General features: G+C 38.1%; 1 protein-coding gene and 1 non-coding gene across 23 annotated transcripts in view; one reads left to right on the top strand and one right to left on the bottom strand.

The window, feature by feature from the left end:
- Positions 1-16279, top strand: part of Syne1 (spectrin repeat containing, nuclear envelope 1) — a 530501-nt gene that overhangs the window by 185225 nt on the left and 328997 nt on the right. For all 22 annotated transcript variants that reach the window (NM_001347732.1, NM_001347711.1, XM_017314047.2 and 19 more), the window contains 9 exons: positions 3887-3983; positions 4592-4794; positions 6363-6527; positions 6982-7134; positions 8648-8791; positions 11480-11653; positions 13258-13416; positions 14439-14603; positions 16077-16211. In NM_001347732.1, coding sequence (NP_001334661.1) covers positions 3887-3983; positions 4592-4794; positions 6363-6527; positions 6982-7134; positions 8648-8791; positions 11480-11653; positions 13258-13416; positions 14439-14603; positions 16077-16211 — 1395 coding nt within the window. The remainder of the gene's footprint in view (positions 1-3886; positions 3984-4591; positions 4795-6362; positions 6528-6981; positions 7135-8647; positions 8792-11479; positions 11654-13257; positions 13417-14438; positions 14604-16076; positions 16212-16279) is intronic.
- On the bottom strand, positions 8189-8295 carry Gm23573. The gene has a single exon (XR_003949058.1). It is a non-coding gene; the product is annotated as a U6 spliceosomal RNA (small nuclear RNA).

The raw sequence follows: 16279 nt of genomic DNA, 5'->3' as shown, positions 1-16279 counted from the left end.
CAGCATTCTGGGAGCAGGGGCTGGAAAGAGGAAAAAGCTGACTTATTTTTTTACATTTCAAAATCAAAAGCCCTCATAGGCATGCATCACTTTTACCCTCTAAATGCATAACTTGTGAAAATAATTAACCAAAATACCAAAATTAACCAATAGTCATCAACCAAAAATATTGATGGCTACTGAACTGTAGTGAATAAAAGACTGTTGTTCGCATAAACATTACTTCCTCTTAGAATGTTTAAAACTGAATACTGTTTTATGCTTCTGCAATGCTGCAGTTTGGTCGCCACTGGCATTCATCTCTGGGCCAGGCAACATGGTAGAAAGCTGGGGGCACTGAAGCATTGCCACAGGGAAGCATGTTCTCCTCGCACGTCAGCGATTCGCTACCCACGGAACCTTAGTGAATGACTGTCATCTCTGTGCTGTTGCGTCTTTGCAGTTTTTCCCTTTCTATCATGATGCCTGTAGTAGCAGAATATTGGAGACTCTTCTAAAGCCCAGATTTTGTGCACTGCCTTTCTTCAGTGTCACACCGCATGAGTGGCTCTCATCTCGTCCTCTGGGGCTTTCAGATCCCACTCATTCCAGAACAAAAAAGTGTGAAGATTTTTCAATAAAACTATAAAGTCAGTTATTTAAACCTAACTCTTTTCTCCCTCACTTAAAAATATAAACATGGCACTTTACTGTATTTTATAATAAAGGAGATGACACTGAGGCTATGAAGATTCCAAGATTAGCTTTCCTGGCGTTGGTGTTTAACTTGACGTTAATCACACGCAGAGGAAAAGGTAGTGCACATTTTAAGGGTTGGAGAATTTCGGCTATGCTTCCTAGCTGATCTATGAGCTGATGAGGACTTTACATTTCTGAAAAGTAAATGCCTTTATGTTTGTTATGAAAGCAGTTAGACCATCACTGATAGTCACTGAAACTGCACAGCTCTTACTGTCAAGCCTGAGTTCAGACCCATCTGGCCTATGTGTAGAACCAACTTCCACAAGTTGTGTTCTGACTTTTATAAGTATACGATGGCACATATATCCTGATATATAAAGCGCACACACAAATAAATACATTTAAATTTAATAAAAAATATTTGAATGTTAAACCATATGCTATTGATCAGTGATTGTAGAAAGCATTGGTTAGGCATCTTTGATGTCAGAATTGTTTGCAGTGGTCTTGATAATAAACATGAAGTGTCCATTTTTGCTAGGGAAACAGAAATTCAATGTTTCTATTTTTCATCTGAAAGAAAGAAAATGTCTTGGAATTGTAGAGATTTCAAGTCCACCATAAACAACACAAATACTTACCTTACCATTCACAACAATTTTTAATGTAAATGGACAGCCCTAATAAAATTTAAAGGATTTATAATTAGCTGGTTTAGCTTTCTTGGTGAAATGAATGAGGTTGTATTTATTATGTCTGTACATTAAAGGCAGAAATGTTCTCACCTCTAATATTTTGGTTTTGACATCATTAAGTAGTAATTTAATTTTTCTTACTTTATCATCCATGCTAATAATAGTCCATTTGATTCCATACCCCAGTTTTAGCCACATTATTAATAAAGTAAATTAACCATGTCATTTTAAATTAAAATGTGCATTTCCCTGAGAGACATGTCTGACACAGTAAAACGGAGGCTTCGCAAGCTCCTGTGAGCGTGGCTGTCCCAGACAACTTCACTGTTCAGGGGCTTCTCCAAATCACTGGGGCCGGTAAATGTTTGAAATAACAAATAGGATTTTTAAAAAATTAATTGTCTAATTGTTCTCATAGGAAAGCTCAATGATAATGAATTCTTTGGTTTTATTCTTATCTTGCCTCCTATTTTTAGGCCTAAGACAAAGCTAGAAATAAGCATTTTCTTTTTATTCACCTGTAATTAATTTGAAATTTAGTCAGGCAAGGATATTTTAAGCAGCCAAGGCACTATGGCTGCCACTCTCTAGTCTTCTCTTAGCTTCTTGCGGTTTGCAGTAACTCCACGGAGACAATAGTTTTCTCTGTAAAGAGCTGTTGTTTCTTCAATTGCTCAAACACCATTTTGAGTATTAAATATAACATTCCATTTTTAAACCAAAATGGCTTGCTTGTTTGATTAGAATGGCTCACCATTTAAGGCCAAATTATTCTTTTCCCTAGTTTGGGAGTAAGAGTAGGACTTAAGACTAAATGATGAATTTTCTAGACAACTATTGTCATATTCCATTCTCAGCTAAACAAAAATCCCTATTAAAGTCATTCAATAAAATAATCACAGAAGCCTCTCAGACCATGGAATTAATAGCTTTCTGTATCCACTTTATTTCTAGAGAATAATTTACAAATGTGCTGTAAATATTAAACAGTCCTCACTGTAGTTAGTATTTAATGTAATAGAATATATAATTACATCTTATATAATACAATTACATATAACATATAATTATACATATAGGATATATATGTGTATGTGTATAATGTTTAATGTAAATAAACAACCATGATAAAATTTTAAAAGATTTATATATAATTGTCTGATTTAGCTTTCTCGGTGAAAGTAATGTGCTTTTATTATGTCTATCTATAAATGAAAGGCAGAAATGTTCTTACTTCTAATATTTTTGTTTCAACATCATAAGTAGTGTCTTAACTTTTCCTATCATCCATGCTAAGAGTACATTTGATTCTATAACCCAGTTTTAGTCATATTTTTAATAAACTAAATTATATAATTTTAATTTAAAGATACATATATAAGTATATGTAATGTATAGTATATATTCTTAATATTCTCGACATATAATACATTGTATACATATAATATATAATTATAATAATATATTAGCATATCATATATGATATAGGGTTTTATATTGAAACAAGGTAACTAGTGGTAAAGATCTAAGAATGTTCATGATACTGTTTTATGAGCCGTTTTGCCTCTATATGAAACATCAGTTAGCATGTGCTAGAGCTGCTAGCACACTGTACAAAGCTCCAGTTTGCAAAGCATAACTTTGCATTTTATCATAGTGATGATCTTTCTTAACTATTTTAATTGGTAAATGCTTAGAATTCATTCTGCTAGTAGGAGAACTGGAAGAGATTTTGGAGACACATTAATTGCTAGCTGTAATTGTATTGATTTTCTACTTGGAGTATTAAGTACAATCCTTCAAACAGCATGGGGGGTAGGGAGTTAAGCATTAATGCAAAGTTTACCTAAGACGTTTTTTTGAGTTCTCACTTTCCTTGTCTCTATGCAGTAACACTGATTTTATTTTGTATGTAGACTCTGTGCAGATTAACACAAGCTGTATCTTAGTCTGTACATTTGGGGGGTGGGGCTAGGTAATTGAAATATGAAACCATCCTTAATATGGGAAGCATATACAATTATTTTTAAACTTTTTACTTTTTTATTTTTAACAAAAGTGTTTTCACTGTCATATATTTTTAACTGGAATTTCCTCAAAGCAGTCAGTCATCCCCCAGGGCTAATGTTCAAAGAACAGCAGACTTCTATAGCTCCAACGCAGTGGGACATTAAAATGTTCCCCCAAATTTAGCACTTTCTAAATGTTAGTCCCAGATCCTCTGGAGAAAATTCTGTTCTTTGGGGAAAAAAAAAAAACTTAGCAGAGTAAAGAAATAGAATGTTTTCTCCGTCCGGTGCTTAGTTGGAACTGAGAATGTAGACACAGTGTATGGGTCACATAGAACCGGAGTAATTCATGACAGTGGAATTAATTTTGCATTTTCCAATAGACTGAGGTTGGTAGCCTTGGATAAAATACCCATAAGCTTATAAGGCAGATTAAACCTTGTCGTTTGTGGTCAAGCCTAACGTTCGCTAACTGCTTGTCAACTGTGCATCCCTCTCTAGTCTTTTATAGAAAACAGCAAGTTCTTTGAACAGTATGAAGTGACATACCAGATCCTGAAACAGACAGCTGACATATACGTCAAAGCAGAGGGCTCAGGTATAGCACACAGCACACTGGGGGTTTGCAGAAGGGGCTGGGGAGGAGGGAAAGAGAAGAGAAAGTAAGGATGACTGGGGGCAATGTGGTCCAGGTTTTTCTTTTTTAAAAAATAGCATTATGAAAATTCCCTAATGAAATGTAACTTGTTTTGATGCCAACTTAAAGGGCACTTAAAATCAACAGGTTTCTATGGGGTCAGATCAATTATAGTTTTACTATGTAGACTCTTTGTGACTATACACTTAGAGTAATTCTGTGAGGTGTCTGTCTTGCATATTGATACTTTTTTCCTGTGTGTAATCTTCTAAGATAAAACAAAAATAAGCATTCCTTTTTCTAAGTTGCAATTTTTCAGCCTAGCTGCAATTCCAAGGGGATTACAAATTGTGGAATAACTTGAATATAGATAGGAGAGCTTAAGTTACTGTGGAGATAAACTTTGGAAGATATGTTTGCTTACAGCTTGTAGATGTTGCCACAATTGCTGGGAATAGAATCTTGTATTTCTGATCGATGCCCTTGTTTCTGGTGCTTAAGAACACAGGGAAATAGAGAGAGGCTTTTATGTGCAGAATGGAGTCTCTGATTGATTGTTTCTGACTCAGTGGAGGAAGCTGAGAACGTGATGAAATTCATGAGTGAAGCCACTGCCCAGTGGAGGAACCTCTCCGTGGAAGTGCGGAGTGTACGGAGCATGCTGGAGGAGGTGATCTCCAACTGGGATCGCTATGGTGATACCGTGGCTAGTCTCCAAGCCTGGCTAGAAGATGCAGAGAAAATGCTAAGCCAATCAGAACATGCCAAGAAGGTAAGGCTCTTCACAGGAAAGGAAGGGGCATGCTCCGGATTCATGAATGAGAGATTCTGTCAGATAGTTATGATTTCACTCAAGAACCCTTCTTAAGAGATTTACCCCAGCTAGTTAAATGGGATTAGATCTGTAAATAGTGTGTAGTCAAAGCTCTGTGAAGAGAGATCTCTGTTTTTACAACGATCTAACATTCTCATTCAGAAAGGCAGCAAGTAATACTCATCGACTACTCGTGAAGCGGTAGCTAAATCTCACGGGCAGCAGACAGTGCTATCTGCACATTGAGGTCTGCATAGATGGGCCTGTCTAGGTCTCTTATTCACAGCTGTTGTTACCTACACAAGGCCTACATCTGTGCATGTGCGCATGCACACACACACACACACACACGGGGGGGGGGTACTGAATCTGTGTATCAGTAGATCCATGGAATAGTGGGACCACCACAGTCTTGAACTCTTTAGATATTTTCTTTTGGGTTTCATAATCTAAAATGAATAGAAGCCAGTTACTGTGAATAGAAGCTATTACTGTGTTCATTGTCCTTGCCCTCAGTGTCTGGCCTGAAAAATATTTCCTTTGAAATCTGAATGTAACATATACTTATGTATACATATATATTCAAATTTTAGACTGCTTACAGTCATTTTTACGGGCCTGAACAACAAGAAAAAGCCTCTGCCATTTGCATAATTGACTGCTCCTTCTTATATAAAATGAGAATTAAAAAAGGTGGCCTCTTGCTTTATTTTCTTTTCAATAAAAAGATGCCATAGATGTCCTTACATGATAATATACATAGTCAGGTACACTGTCATGTGCCTGGAGTCCCAGCCGTTTATTTGACTCAGGGTGGAGGATTGCTTGAGTCTGCAAGTGTAGGACTTGCCTGGGCAGCAAGTCTGGTGCCTGATTGTTAAAAGCAAAAAGATGGGCTTGGGAGACAGCCTGGATGGTAAAGTGCTTGGTAAGGACTTGCTTTGAGTCCCTGGAATCCATGTAAACATATGTAGGTACGGTGGCACATGACTGAAGTTCTTGTGCAGGGAGGCAAAGACAGATGGGTTTCTATGACTCACTGGCCAGGCAACACACTTGCCTAACACACTTGGCAGGCTCCAGGCCAGTAAGAGACCCCAGCTCAAAAGAAAACAGAAAAAATAAAAGGTAAATAACGAAATCCTCAATGCATGAAGGAAAATACCTGAAGTCCAATGTTGTCCTCTGGCTTCCACAAGCACTTGTGTGTGCACACAATTGTAGCCAGGAAACCACTGATGTGCGCGCGTGCGCGCACACACACACACACACACACACACACACACACACACACACACACACACATCCATGTGTACATGTGACGGAAGAAAAATGAAAAACAAAGACATCTGGCATTTCTAGCTCATATTCTGAAGTCTTGTTCAAAATCTGAGTTTTGGAAGAGATTTGATATCTGTCTTAAAGCTTCCACACACTTTTAAACAGACCTTCTTGGTTTGGTTCTTGTTATATCGATAATTAGTATTTGGTATGTGACTTATGAGTGCGTGTCCTTCCTCGGTTAGGATTTTTTTCGAAATCTGCCTCACTGGATTCAGCAGCACACAGCCATGAACGATGCCGGGAATTTCCTGATTGAAACCTGTGATGAGATTGTTTCTCGAGACCTTAAACAGCAGTTGCTCTTATTGAACGGTCGATGGAGGGAGCTCTTCATGGAAGTCAAGCAAGTATGTCCTTCAAACCAACACTCACTTCTGATGCGTGTGCCATCAGTGTGCAGCAACTTGCTGACAGCCAGTTTTACTGCAATTATTAGGGTGGAATAGAGAACTGTTAAAAACTGCCTGAGTTTTATTGCTAATTATTCATTCTTGTCTGTTTATGGTGGAGGAACATTAACAGAACATAGTGTTCGGTTAAGGATTATGTTGACATATGGCGCCTGCATAGGCAAAGAGATTTGCTTTTCAAATCCTGGCTTCTTACTGCTTGCTTGTTCCTTTTTTCTTTTTTCTTTTTTTTTTCTGTTAAGGTAACTGGATTTATTTCAAACTTATCTAAAATAAGAATCAGGAATTAGAATTTTTCTTACCGTATATGAGGCTATCTTCCAGCGAAGGCTGTGGGCTTCTAGAGTCACAGCTTTGATGACTTTCAAATACTTCTTTCCCCACTCCTCAGTATGCAAGAGCAGACGAGATGGACAGAATGAAGAAAGAGTATATAGACGTCACTACCACCCTCTTTGGTTTTGCAACTGAAGCCCACAGGAAACTCTCTGAGCCTTTAGAAGTCTCTTTTATCAATGTCAAGTTATTAATTCAAGACTTGGAGGTAAGGGCTATCTGGATCAAAGAAATGAAACACACACTGTAAAAGTAAAAACTAGACAGGCTGTCCAGGTCTCCAGGAAACTGTTTCCGAATCAGAGAGATCATTTTGACAGGTCTACATATTTGTTGGCTTGTGCAGAAAATAAACTTGAATTTTTGGAAGGTATCTTTTGAAAATATGAAGGAACTTCAAAATAACTTTTCAACATGGGATTCTTTTCCTAAATACAAATTATAAAACATTAGGAAAACAAAAACAAACAAACAAAAAAACCCCTTTAGACAGGACTTCCAAATAAATGCCCTAAACAATACAGGGTTTGCTGCATGAATTTGGCCTTGGCATTTTCTTAAAAGCCTGTATGTTTCAAAAGTGAAATAATGGAGTTATTTACTGACAGGAGAAGTTTGAACAATTACTTGAATGAAAAAAAAATAGATTAGAGTGTTATCTTTTTTAGTTTTTGTAAATAGTTTAAACTTTTTTAAGTAATATACATAGGAAAAAAAGAGTATCAACCATGGTGAACTGTTGACTTTAGCTGCCACCATGGGAAATGATAAGAAATTAAAATTTCCACCATGCTAAATTTCCAGGTTTTTTCCAGTGACAATGTATATGTATTTTTTATAAAGTAAATATCATTTAACTCCCTTTTTATTGTTATTTATTCAATTTACATCCTGATTGCTATCTCCATTTCCTTCTCCTCTGAGAGGGTGGAGACTCCCTTCTGTATATGCCACCACACTAGTATATCAAGCCTCTGTGGGGCTAGGTGCATCCTCTCTCACTGAGGCCAGACAAGGCAGCCCAACTAGAAGAGAATATTCCACAGAAAACCAAGCTGTACATCTGCTGCATATGTGAAAGGGTGGGGGTGGAGGTAGGCCTGGGGGGGGGGTTAGGTCTAGCCCATGTATGCTCTTTGGTTGGTAGTTCAGTCTCTGAGAGTCCAAGGGGTCCAGGTTAATTGACACCATTGGTCTTCCTGTGGAGTTCCTATCTCTTCCAGGACCCTCAATCCTTCCCCCAAATCTTCCATAAGAATAAAAAAAATATGGAACTCTTCACAGATTTGTGTGTCAACCCTGCACAGGATCCATGGTAATCTTTTCTGTAGCATTCCAAGTTTAGTATACGTACTGCTGAAGCAAGCGCCAGTTTAATTCTTAAAGTCAAGATTTCCCCCTGTATTGCTTCCATGCATTTGCATGCATTGCATGTATGAGTGTTTTAATATTACATTAGCCTATTTTAGAAAGTGTAAAGATTACATCAAATAATCTTGGCACTGACTTAAGAATATCTGATCATTTTAAAAAGAAAATTTAGTGTATACATATAGTATAGTGCTGCCTGTATGTCATTGAAGACCAAAAGCAATGGCTTTCCTAAAGGAGTTGGTAGTGAGGATAGAATTTCACAAAATGCATACAGATTTCCTTGTCCCTCTTTCTGTGGTATTCTGCACAGATGCATTGTGCACTAATTGCTTCAATGACTCACGCAGGATCTGGAGAAGAGGGTGCCTGTGATGGATGCTCAGTACAAGATGATTGCCAAGAAGGCACATCTCTTTGCCAAAGAAAGTCCCCAAGAAGAAGCGAATGAAATGCTTACAACCATGTCCAAGCTCAAAGAACAGCTCTCCAAGGTGGGAGAATACTTCATGCTACACCATGCGGCGGGCGGAGCAACCATACTGCCTGGGAGTGGTTTCTATCTCCATGGTTACCCATGGATGCATCCTTGACTTGTCCACCTTTTAGCTACCCTGAGGTCCTGATATAGAAATTTTGATATATATTTAAAAAATAAAATGGTATGCTGATACCTTTTTGACGTCCTTCCTAATTTAGGACTGCTCTAAGCTCTGCTTCAGTAGAAAAGTCTGGGGTTTTCAGGAGAGAGCTGTTAAATGATATAAAACAGAGGGTATAGAAGGAGAGATGGAGACAGATGTAGGACAAAGCAGAGGAGGAGGATGGAGAAGAAGAGGAAGAAGAGAAGACTATACTATTGCATTGAGATTTTTGTTAAGATTTACTTAATATAAATCCAGTCTATCTACTCATGTGTTTTTTTCTACTAACATGGCCTCCTCTTGTTGACAGACTTTTTTATCAAGAGCTTTGAGTATTCCATTAGAAACTTTTATCTAAATGTGAGTTTTAAGACAATTTCATTGCTTTCAAATTCCCTCCTAACTGCGGGCAATTACCTTCCAGCAAATAGGAGAAGTGAGGATAAGCACAGGAGCCATGGTTTTGTATGAGGAGGAGTCAGAGGATAAATGAAGGCTGAAGTGCCTTTGAAGTCAGAGAGAAGAGCTAGTGTACAAGGTGAAATCAGTATTGAAGGATTAATGGGAAAGATGTACAAATGCAAAGAAGAGTGAAAATAGGTGAATAATAGGCTTAAAAGACAAAAATGTCAGCCTGGCATTCATTGCAAATATTTCAGTTAAATTTATTCTGACATTCTAGTTGTAAGTAGTTTTAACTTAATGGTACCAGTAAAATTTGCTCAAATGTACAATAAAAGAAGCCACTGTTTCCAACTTTCCAACAACATGCTGGACTATATATCCATGGCTTTGTGGTTTGCACCTTTCATACTGGGCCAGGTGCAGTAGTTAAGGACCACGTTTGAGAAAGTTGATATCTTGTGCTCATCTAAGCTAGCACTCTCTCTTTCTCTTTCTCTTTCTCTTTCTCTTTCTCTTTCTCTTTCTCTTTCTCTTTCTCTTTCTCTTTCTCTTTCTCTTTCTCTTCCTCTTCCTCTTCCTCTTCCTCTTCCTCTGTCTCTGTCTCTTCCTCTGTCTCTGTCTCTGTCTCTGTCTCTGTCGCTGTCGCTGTCACTGTCTCTGTCTGTCTCTCTGTCTCTGTATCTCTGTCTCTGTCTCTCTGTCTCTCTCTGTCTCTCTCTGTCTCTCTGTCTCTCTCTCTGTCTCTCTCTCTGTCTCTCTCTCTGTCTCTCTCTCTGTCTGTCTCTCTGTCTGTCTCTCTCTCTCTCTCTCTCTCTCTCTCTCTCTCTCTCTCTCTCTCTCTCTCTCGATGTTGTTGTTGTCAATACTATTACTATCCTTAGAGATAGGACATCCCTATGTGGCCCTGGCTAGCCTGAAGTTCATTAGGGTGAAGCTAGACTCACTCTTCTGTCCATCTTTCTGCCTGTTTCCCAGGTGTTAGAATAATAGGATTGTCTACCCATGTCTTACTTAAGTCATGCTCTCTTCTTGATGTTTGGTATGCCACATGCTGACAGCCTCTTCCTCCAACCTAGGAAAGAGCACTATAACAGGAGTTCAACATATCAGTGAATTCTTGGGCTTCTTCAAGAGAATGGTTGAAAGATATCATTGTAGTAGAGATGGTAGCTTCCAGTAGATGGGCTTATCTTTTGACAGTATATTCTAGAATAGGAATGTATTTCTGCATATGCACCTCTGCCACAGTGTAACAAAAGGCAATGTTTACTTCAATTATTGTTTGTGGACTATTTTTCATGTAGCTAGTGCATCGGTGATTTTATTGTTAATGGTTTTCCAAAAGTTTTAATAATATTTTGGATGGAACCTTAAGATAGCAAGGAGAGACAAGATTTCCTATACAATTATAAGGTCCTAGAGCTCAGGCATGCAGAGATCTTATAGAGCTCCAGAGTACCAAGAAATAGGACTGCACCATGAAGATAATATGGATTTAGGGATATTAAAATCAATGATGGAGGAGGGCTGGGCAGTTTAGACGGAGTTGACATCCTCTGATGTGGGAACATCCATGAATAAATTGGGATGAATAGGACATTGACAAACAGAGAAGGCAAAGCCTAGAGCTGGTGAGAGTATGGAAAGTGGGCATCTCAGAAGAAGTGGTTAGCACGTTCTCCTAGGCTCATAGTCCATGTGCAAAAGCTCATGAACATCCACTGGAAGCCTCATATCCTCTGGGCAATGTGGTAATAACTCCTGGCTGTCTCAGACGTTGTTGCCAAAGTGAAAGTGAGTAGCATGGTACCTAAAGGGGGCTCTGGTGCCTTCTGCCTCTCTCAGTGTATAATTCTCATGGGAAGTGCCGTCCAGATGGACAACTAAGATGAAGTTTCCCGAGAAATGCTGCAGCTCTTTATTTGTCTCAGTGGACTAGTATTTTTGTATTTTATTGTTTTTACCATCAAAGCTTAATCATCACATAGCACAAAATAAAAGAGAGCCATCTTCAGAGATGCCTCAGTACCAAGTGACCATCTCACTAGAAAAAAGTTCTTTAGAATTAAGTACAGCTCTGATGCTTTGAGCACTTAATGGCCTCTCGTGGGAATTGTTCTGATCTTTCCAAAGGTCAAAGAATGTTGCTCCCCACTGTTGTACGAGGCCCAGCAACTGACGGTTCCTTTGGAAGAACTGGAGACGCAAATCACGTCCTTCTATGACTCCCTTGGAAAAATCAATGAGATTCTATCAGTTCTTGAGCAAGAAGCACAATCTAGCACTCTTTTTAAGCAAAAACACCAGGTAAGAAAAAAATCCCTTTCAGAGATATCCTCATTTTAAAGTGTATTTAATAAGGTTGGGGCATGTTTTCCTGTGATAGAAGTCCAGTTAGTACAAAAGGTATTTTCCCACTACAGTAGAGTACTAGTAACTCAAACCAAAGTGTATGTCTTTTCCAGAGAAGACACCCTGCTCTGTGCTCAGTGGAAGGAATGGGGACTTGAACCATTTCCAGGGTACAGTCAGCTTGGATACTTGGATCAAGCTCAGCTAGTAAGAACCAGGCTCTGTAATTCTGGGTTGAGAAGGTCCCTGGGAGATGCCAGAAGGAGGAGCCTGGTGGAGAGGTGGAGTCATCAAAACTAAGTGTGTCTGAAAATGACATATTGTCATATGTGTTGTTCATTGGGAGAAAAGTTCCAAGTTGACTACAATTAGGAAAACGAATGTGTTTTGAGCACCTGCCTTTGCGTCTTTGAACTGGCCACATGAGCTGACGGCTCTCTGTTTGTCTCTGCATACACTTAGGTGGGGCATTCTGAACTCGAGCTGCAGGGGGTGAATTTCTATGATGGGTCTCTAGAATATGTAACATATCTAAAGAGCCAAACCTGCTCTGTCTCAAAACAAGAAATGTGGCTAAATATTCTTTTCATCATTAAAGACATATATTATTGACAAGAAATATTTTATAAAATATTTTCATCTCTACTTTTTGAACTTCCACTTGTTCAAAGGGAAAAGGTATACCCTAATTCTGTTTTGTCAAAACAAAAGGCCTGTTTTAAATATTTGCATCTAAGTGACCAAAATGGCATACAAACGAACAGTTTGAATATTCTTCTCAAAACTTAGAAAATGCACTAATACAAGTGGTGTATATTCAAGACAGAAATGATCTTCTGTCTCCAAGTGGACTAGACCATGTCCACCCTGTATGCTGCCATGACTGGTAAGATGCAAGGTGGAGAGGCAGAAGGAAGAAGCCTGTCTACCCTAACTGTGTCCCCTTTGGAAGGGTGTACAAGAGCATGCAGTTCCCCAGGCCTGGTCATCTCCTTCCTGCTTTGACTAGATCTCAGTGGGAAGGTGGGTAGCTTGGGAACTGTATTCATTCAAACCTAGTGCATACAAGTGATGGAAAATCTGTGGCACAGGATTCACTAAAGGAGGTGTGCACTGTGTTAAATTTACTTAGTGGAATTAAACCCAATAACCTCATTAGCTTCAATTGTTCTTTTGAAAAGCCACAGGACTGTCCATCAATCAGTTGGAGGAATACAGAAGCTAGACACTTTTTTATGTTCTGCCATTTTCTTAATGTTAATAAGATGTGCATGAAACATAAAGTCTAAAACCTCACCATGATATTTAAATGCCTTGTATAAAAAGCATTGACTTCAATGATTGCTTAAATCAAGTTCTTTTGAAAAGAACTGTTTTCTGTACTTCTGATTTCCCTGGCTGTTCATCAAAAGCCTACGAACTGTAAATGCTGGTGCTAATAACAGTCCTTCTCTCTCTGCCCTCTCCCTCTCTCCCCTCCTCCCTCCCTTCCATCTTCCCTCCTTCTTCTTTCATTCTGGCATATGACCAATACCACTGTGTCTTTCCTTCCCTTGTAGGAACTGTTAGCTTCTCAAGAGAACTGTAAGAAATCCTTGACACTCATAGAGAAGGGCAGCCAAAGTGTTCAGAAGCTGGTGACCTCGAGCCAGGCACGAAAGCCCTGGGATCACACAAAACTGCAGAAGCAGATAGCAGATGTCCATCATGCATTCCAGGTAAGTCTCTCTCCCTGCTTTAGGCCTTTTCATCCTGGAAAACAGAGAAGGAGGACAGATAAAGCACTCATGACTCAAGCAACTCCCTCTCTAATACTTGAAACCCATTACTTCCTTTCTAATGTTAATTTTCAAGACAGTGAACTATCCTTATAATGAGATCTTTTCCCTTCAAGTCCTTTCCAAACAAATTATAATATTAATAATCAGTGGTGATATAATACCACCTGACCAAACAAAGCCTCAATACTTAGAAAGCAGCTTCCTATTATGCCTTATGCATACATATAATTCATATAATTATATGTTATATAATATATTATGTATCTATAATTATATAATTATCATATATAGTTATATATAATATATAATTTTATATATTGTTATTTATATCATGTAATATATAATATATTTATTATATACATTATATTATTTTATCTTATATATTATATCTATATATTATAATGTGCATTTATATATTAGACAAAATATAATAATATTTATATATTATAGTCTATATTTATATAATATATGGTATAATAATATAATTTATATAATAAATATAAATATATTATATGTTACATGAATATAATAATAGAAATAATATAAATATATAATATCTAAAATGTGATTTTATATATATAACAATATAAATATGTAATATACTGTATATAATATACACTTATAATTATGTTGTAATTATATTATAATTGTTGCATATATAATAATATATTATTTAAATATTATGTGTAATATATAATATATAATTATTATGTCTATAATATAGATAAACATATTATATACTAATATAATATATTCTAAATAATACAAGTACTTTCATAACATTTCTGATGTATTATTAAAAGTCATCCAGAGATGATTTAGTTTAGAGTATGCAGAATGATGTGCCTAGGTCACATGCAACCCCTACCTCATTAAAGAATGAAACTCAGAGCTTTGTGCTTCGAGCTTCTGGATTGAATTCCAGGATACCAAGAAGTGATTCTATTTTTTGCATTAAGAGCATGATCAAGAAAACTGGAGACTGGAAGAAGCACGTGGAAGCCAACAGCCGTTTGATGAAGAAATTTGAGGAGTCTCGGGCCGAGTTGGAGAAGGTGCTTAGGGTTGCTCAGGAGGGCCTAGAGGAGAAGGGGGACCCCGAGGAACTCCTTCGGAGACACACGGTGAGTCTGCTTCATATGGTACAACTGATCCATGTGTGTGGACAACCTATCTCAGGAAAATAAAAAGAAGATTCTGACCTAAAGTAGGAAAGTTGGGGGAGCCAGAAAGGCATGAACTTTAAGGGCATCAGACCCTAGAAACAGCAGCAAAACAATTTTCAAGAGAAACATCCTGGTTGGGTTATTTGAGACCACCCTTGAGCTTCTTGGGATAGCAGAGAATTCGGATGATTTAGGCTCTCAGACTGTAAGTCCATTATTTAGCTTAGAAAGATTTACACAGCTAAAGATTCCTGTCAATAGCTTATGCTGAGTGACTAATTCATGCTCATTTAATAAACCACCATGGCACATCCTAACATGGTATCGGTACCATGTCACACACAGTCAGGTAAGATGGAGAGGCCATCTTCATGCTGGTCCTGCTTGTTCAGACTGTGAATGAATGCTATAGGGTTATGGACAGTGTGCTAATAACATGCACTTTAATTACAGTTCCTGAGATTTCAGAGGTATTTGAATGTAACCCATACTGTCAAGGGATGAACACATAGTAGGGATACTCTTTTTTAGAGCCCTCTATAGTCTATGGTGACAAAGCATCTATCCAACTCATTTTATAATTGTGAGTGTTTTAGACCTCTGTGTTCTGAATCACTCTGGTTTCAAAATCTCTGTGCACATGTATGGTTATATGTGTATGGCTGAGACTCTTTGAGACTATGTGCATGTATACATGGGTTGCTTCTGTCTCTTGTGCTGCTGTAAGAAAATATCAGATAGCTGGCTTTGAAGGGAGAAGGCCTTTTTTCTTGCAGTTCTGGAAAACTGTAGTCTGAGCTCAGCCTGCCCTGATAGGATTCCCATGAGGACTCATTCTGGCTTACAGATGACCACTTCCATGTTGTCATAGGTCAAAAAGAGGCTTTGCCTGTAATTTTATGAAGGTCCTACTCTCGTGACTTCACCTAAATCTAATACGCCCGAGGCCCTAGCTCCAAATCCAGCCACGCTTAGGTTTATGGTTCTGACATTTAGCTCCATAGAGACACAGTTTCATCTGTAGCACATGTAATAGAATACATACCTGGGTAGTGCAGGATGATGAATAATGACTATCATGACGTGACACATGTTACACATAAGCAGGGGAGTTAGGGAGATCCTGTTCTTCAATGCTTAATTTACCAAAGAAGATGTATATCACTATCACCGTGAACTCAAGGTGGATTTTCAGATTAATTTAGGAACTTCAAAGGTTTTTTTCTTTCTTAAAATGTAGAAAGTGAGCTGTCAGACATGATGACTTCTAACTTACAACCATAGATGGTTGGTTATAGTTTGTTTCCCAAAGAAGGATAAAGTTACTAAGGCTCGAATGAAGGCAGCTGCAAGGTACTAGGCTCACTGAGACATCTTCCGATACAGTTACTCTGCACAGAATCCTGACAGTGCTTCCTCTCTGTGTGATAGGAGTTCTTCAGCCAACTGGACCAGAGGGTCCTCAATGCTTTCCTAAAAGCCTGTGATGAGCTAACTGACATCCTCCCAGAGCAGGAGCAACAAGGCCTACAGGAGGCTGTTCGAAAGCTACACAAACAGTGGAAGGTGAGTGTGGAATTGTGGGAACACAAGAAATCTGCATCCTCGAATTTGTTCTGTAGTTCAGAGTGCTG

Source organism: Mus musculus, chromosome 10 (assembly GCF_000001635.26).
Source record: "Mus musculus strain C57BL/6J chromosome 10, GRCm38.p6 C57BL/6J".
In the NCBI taxonomy this organism is placed as follows: Eukaryota; Metazoa; Chordata; class Mammalia; order Rodentia; family Muridae; genus Mus; species Mus musculus.
This window is presented reverse-complemented; position numbering and strand designations above follow the sequence as displayed.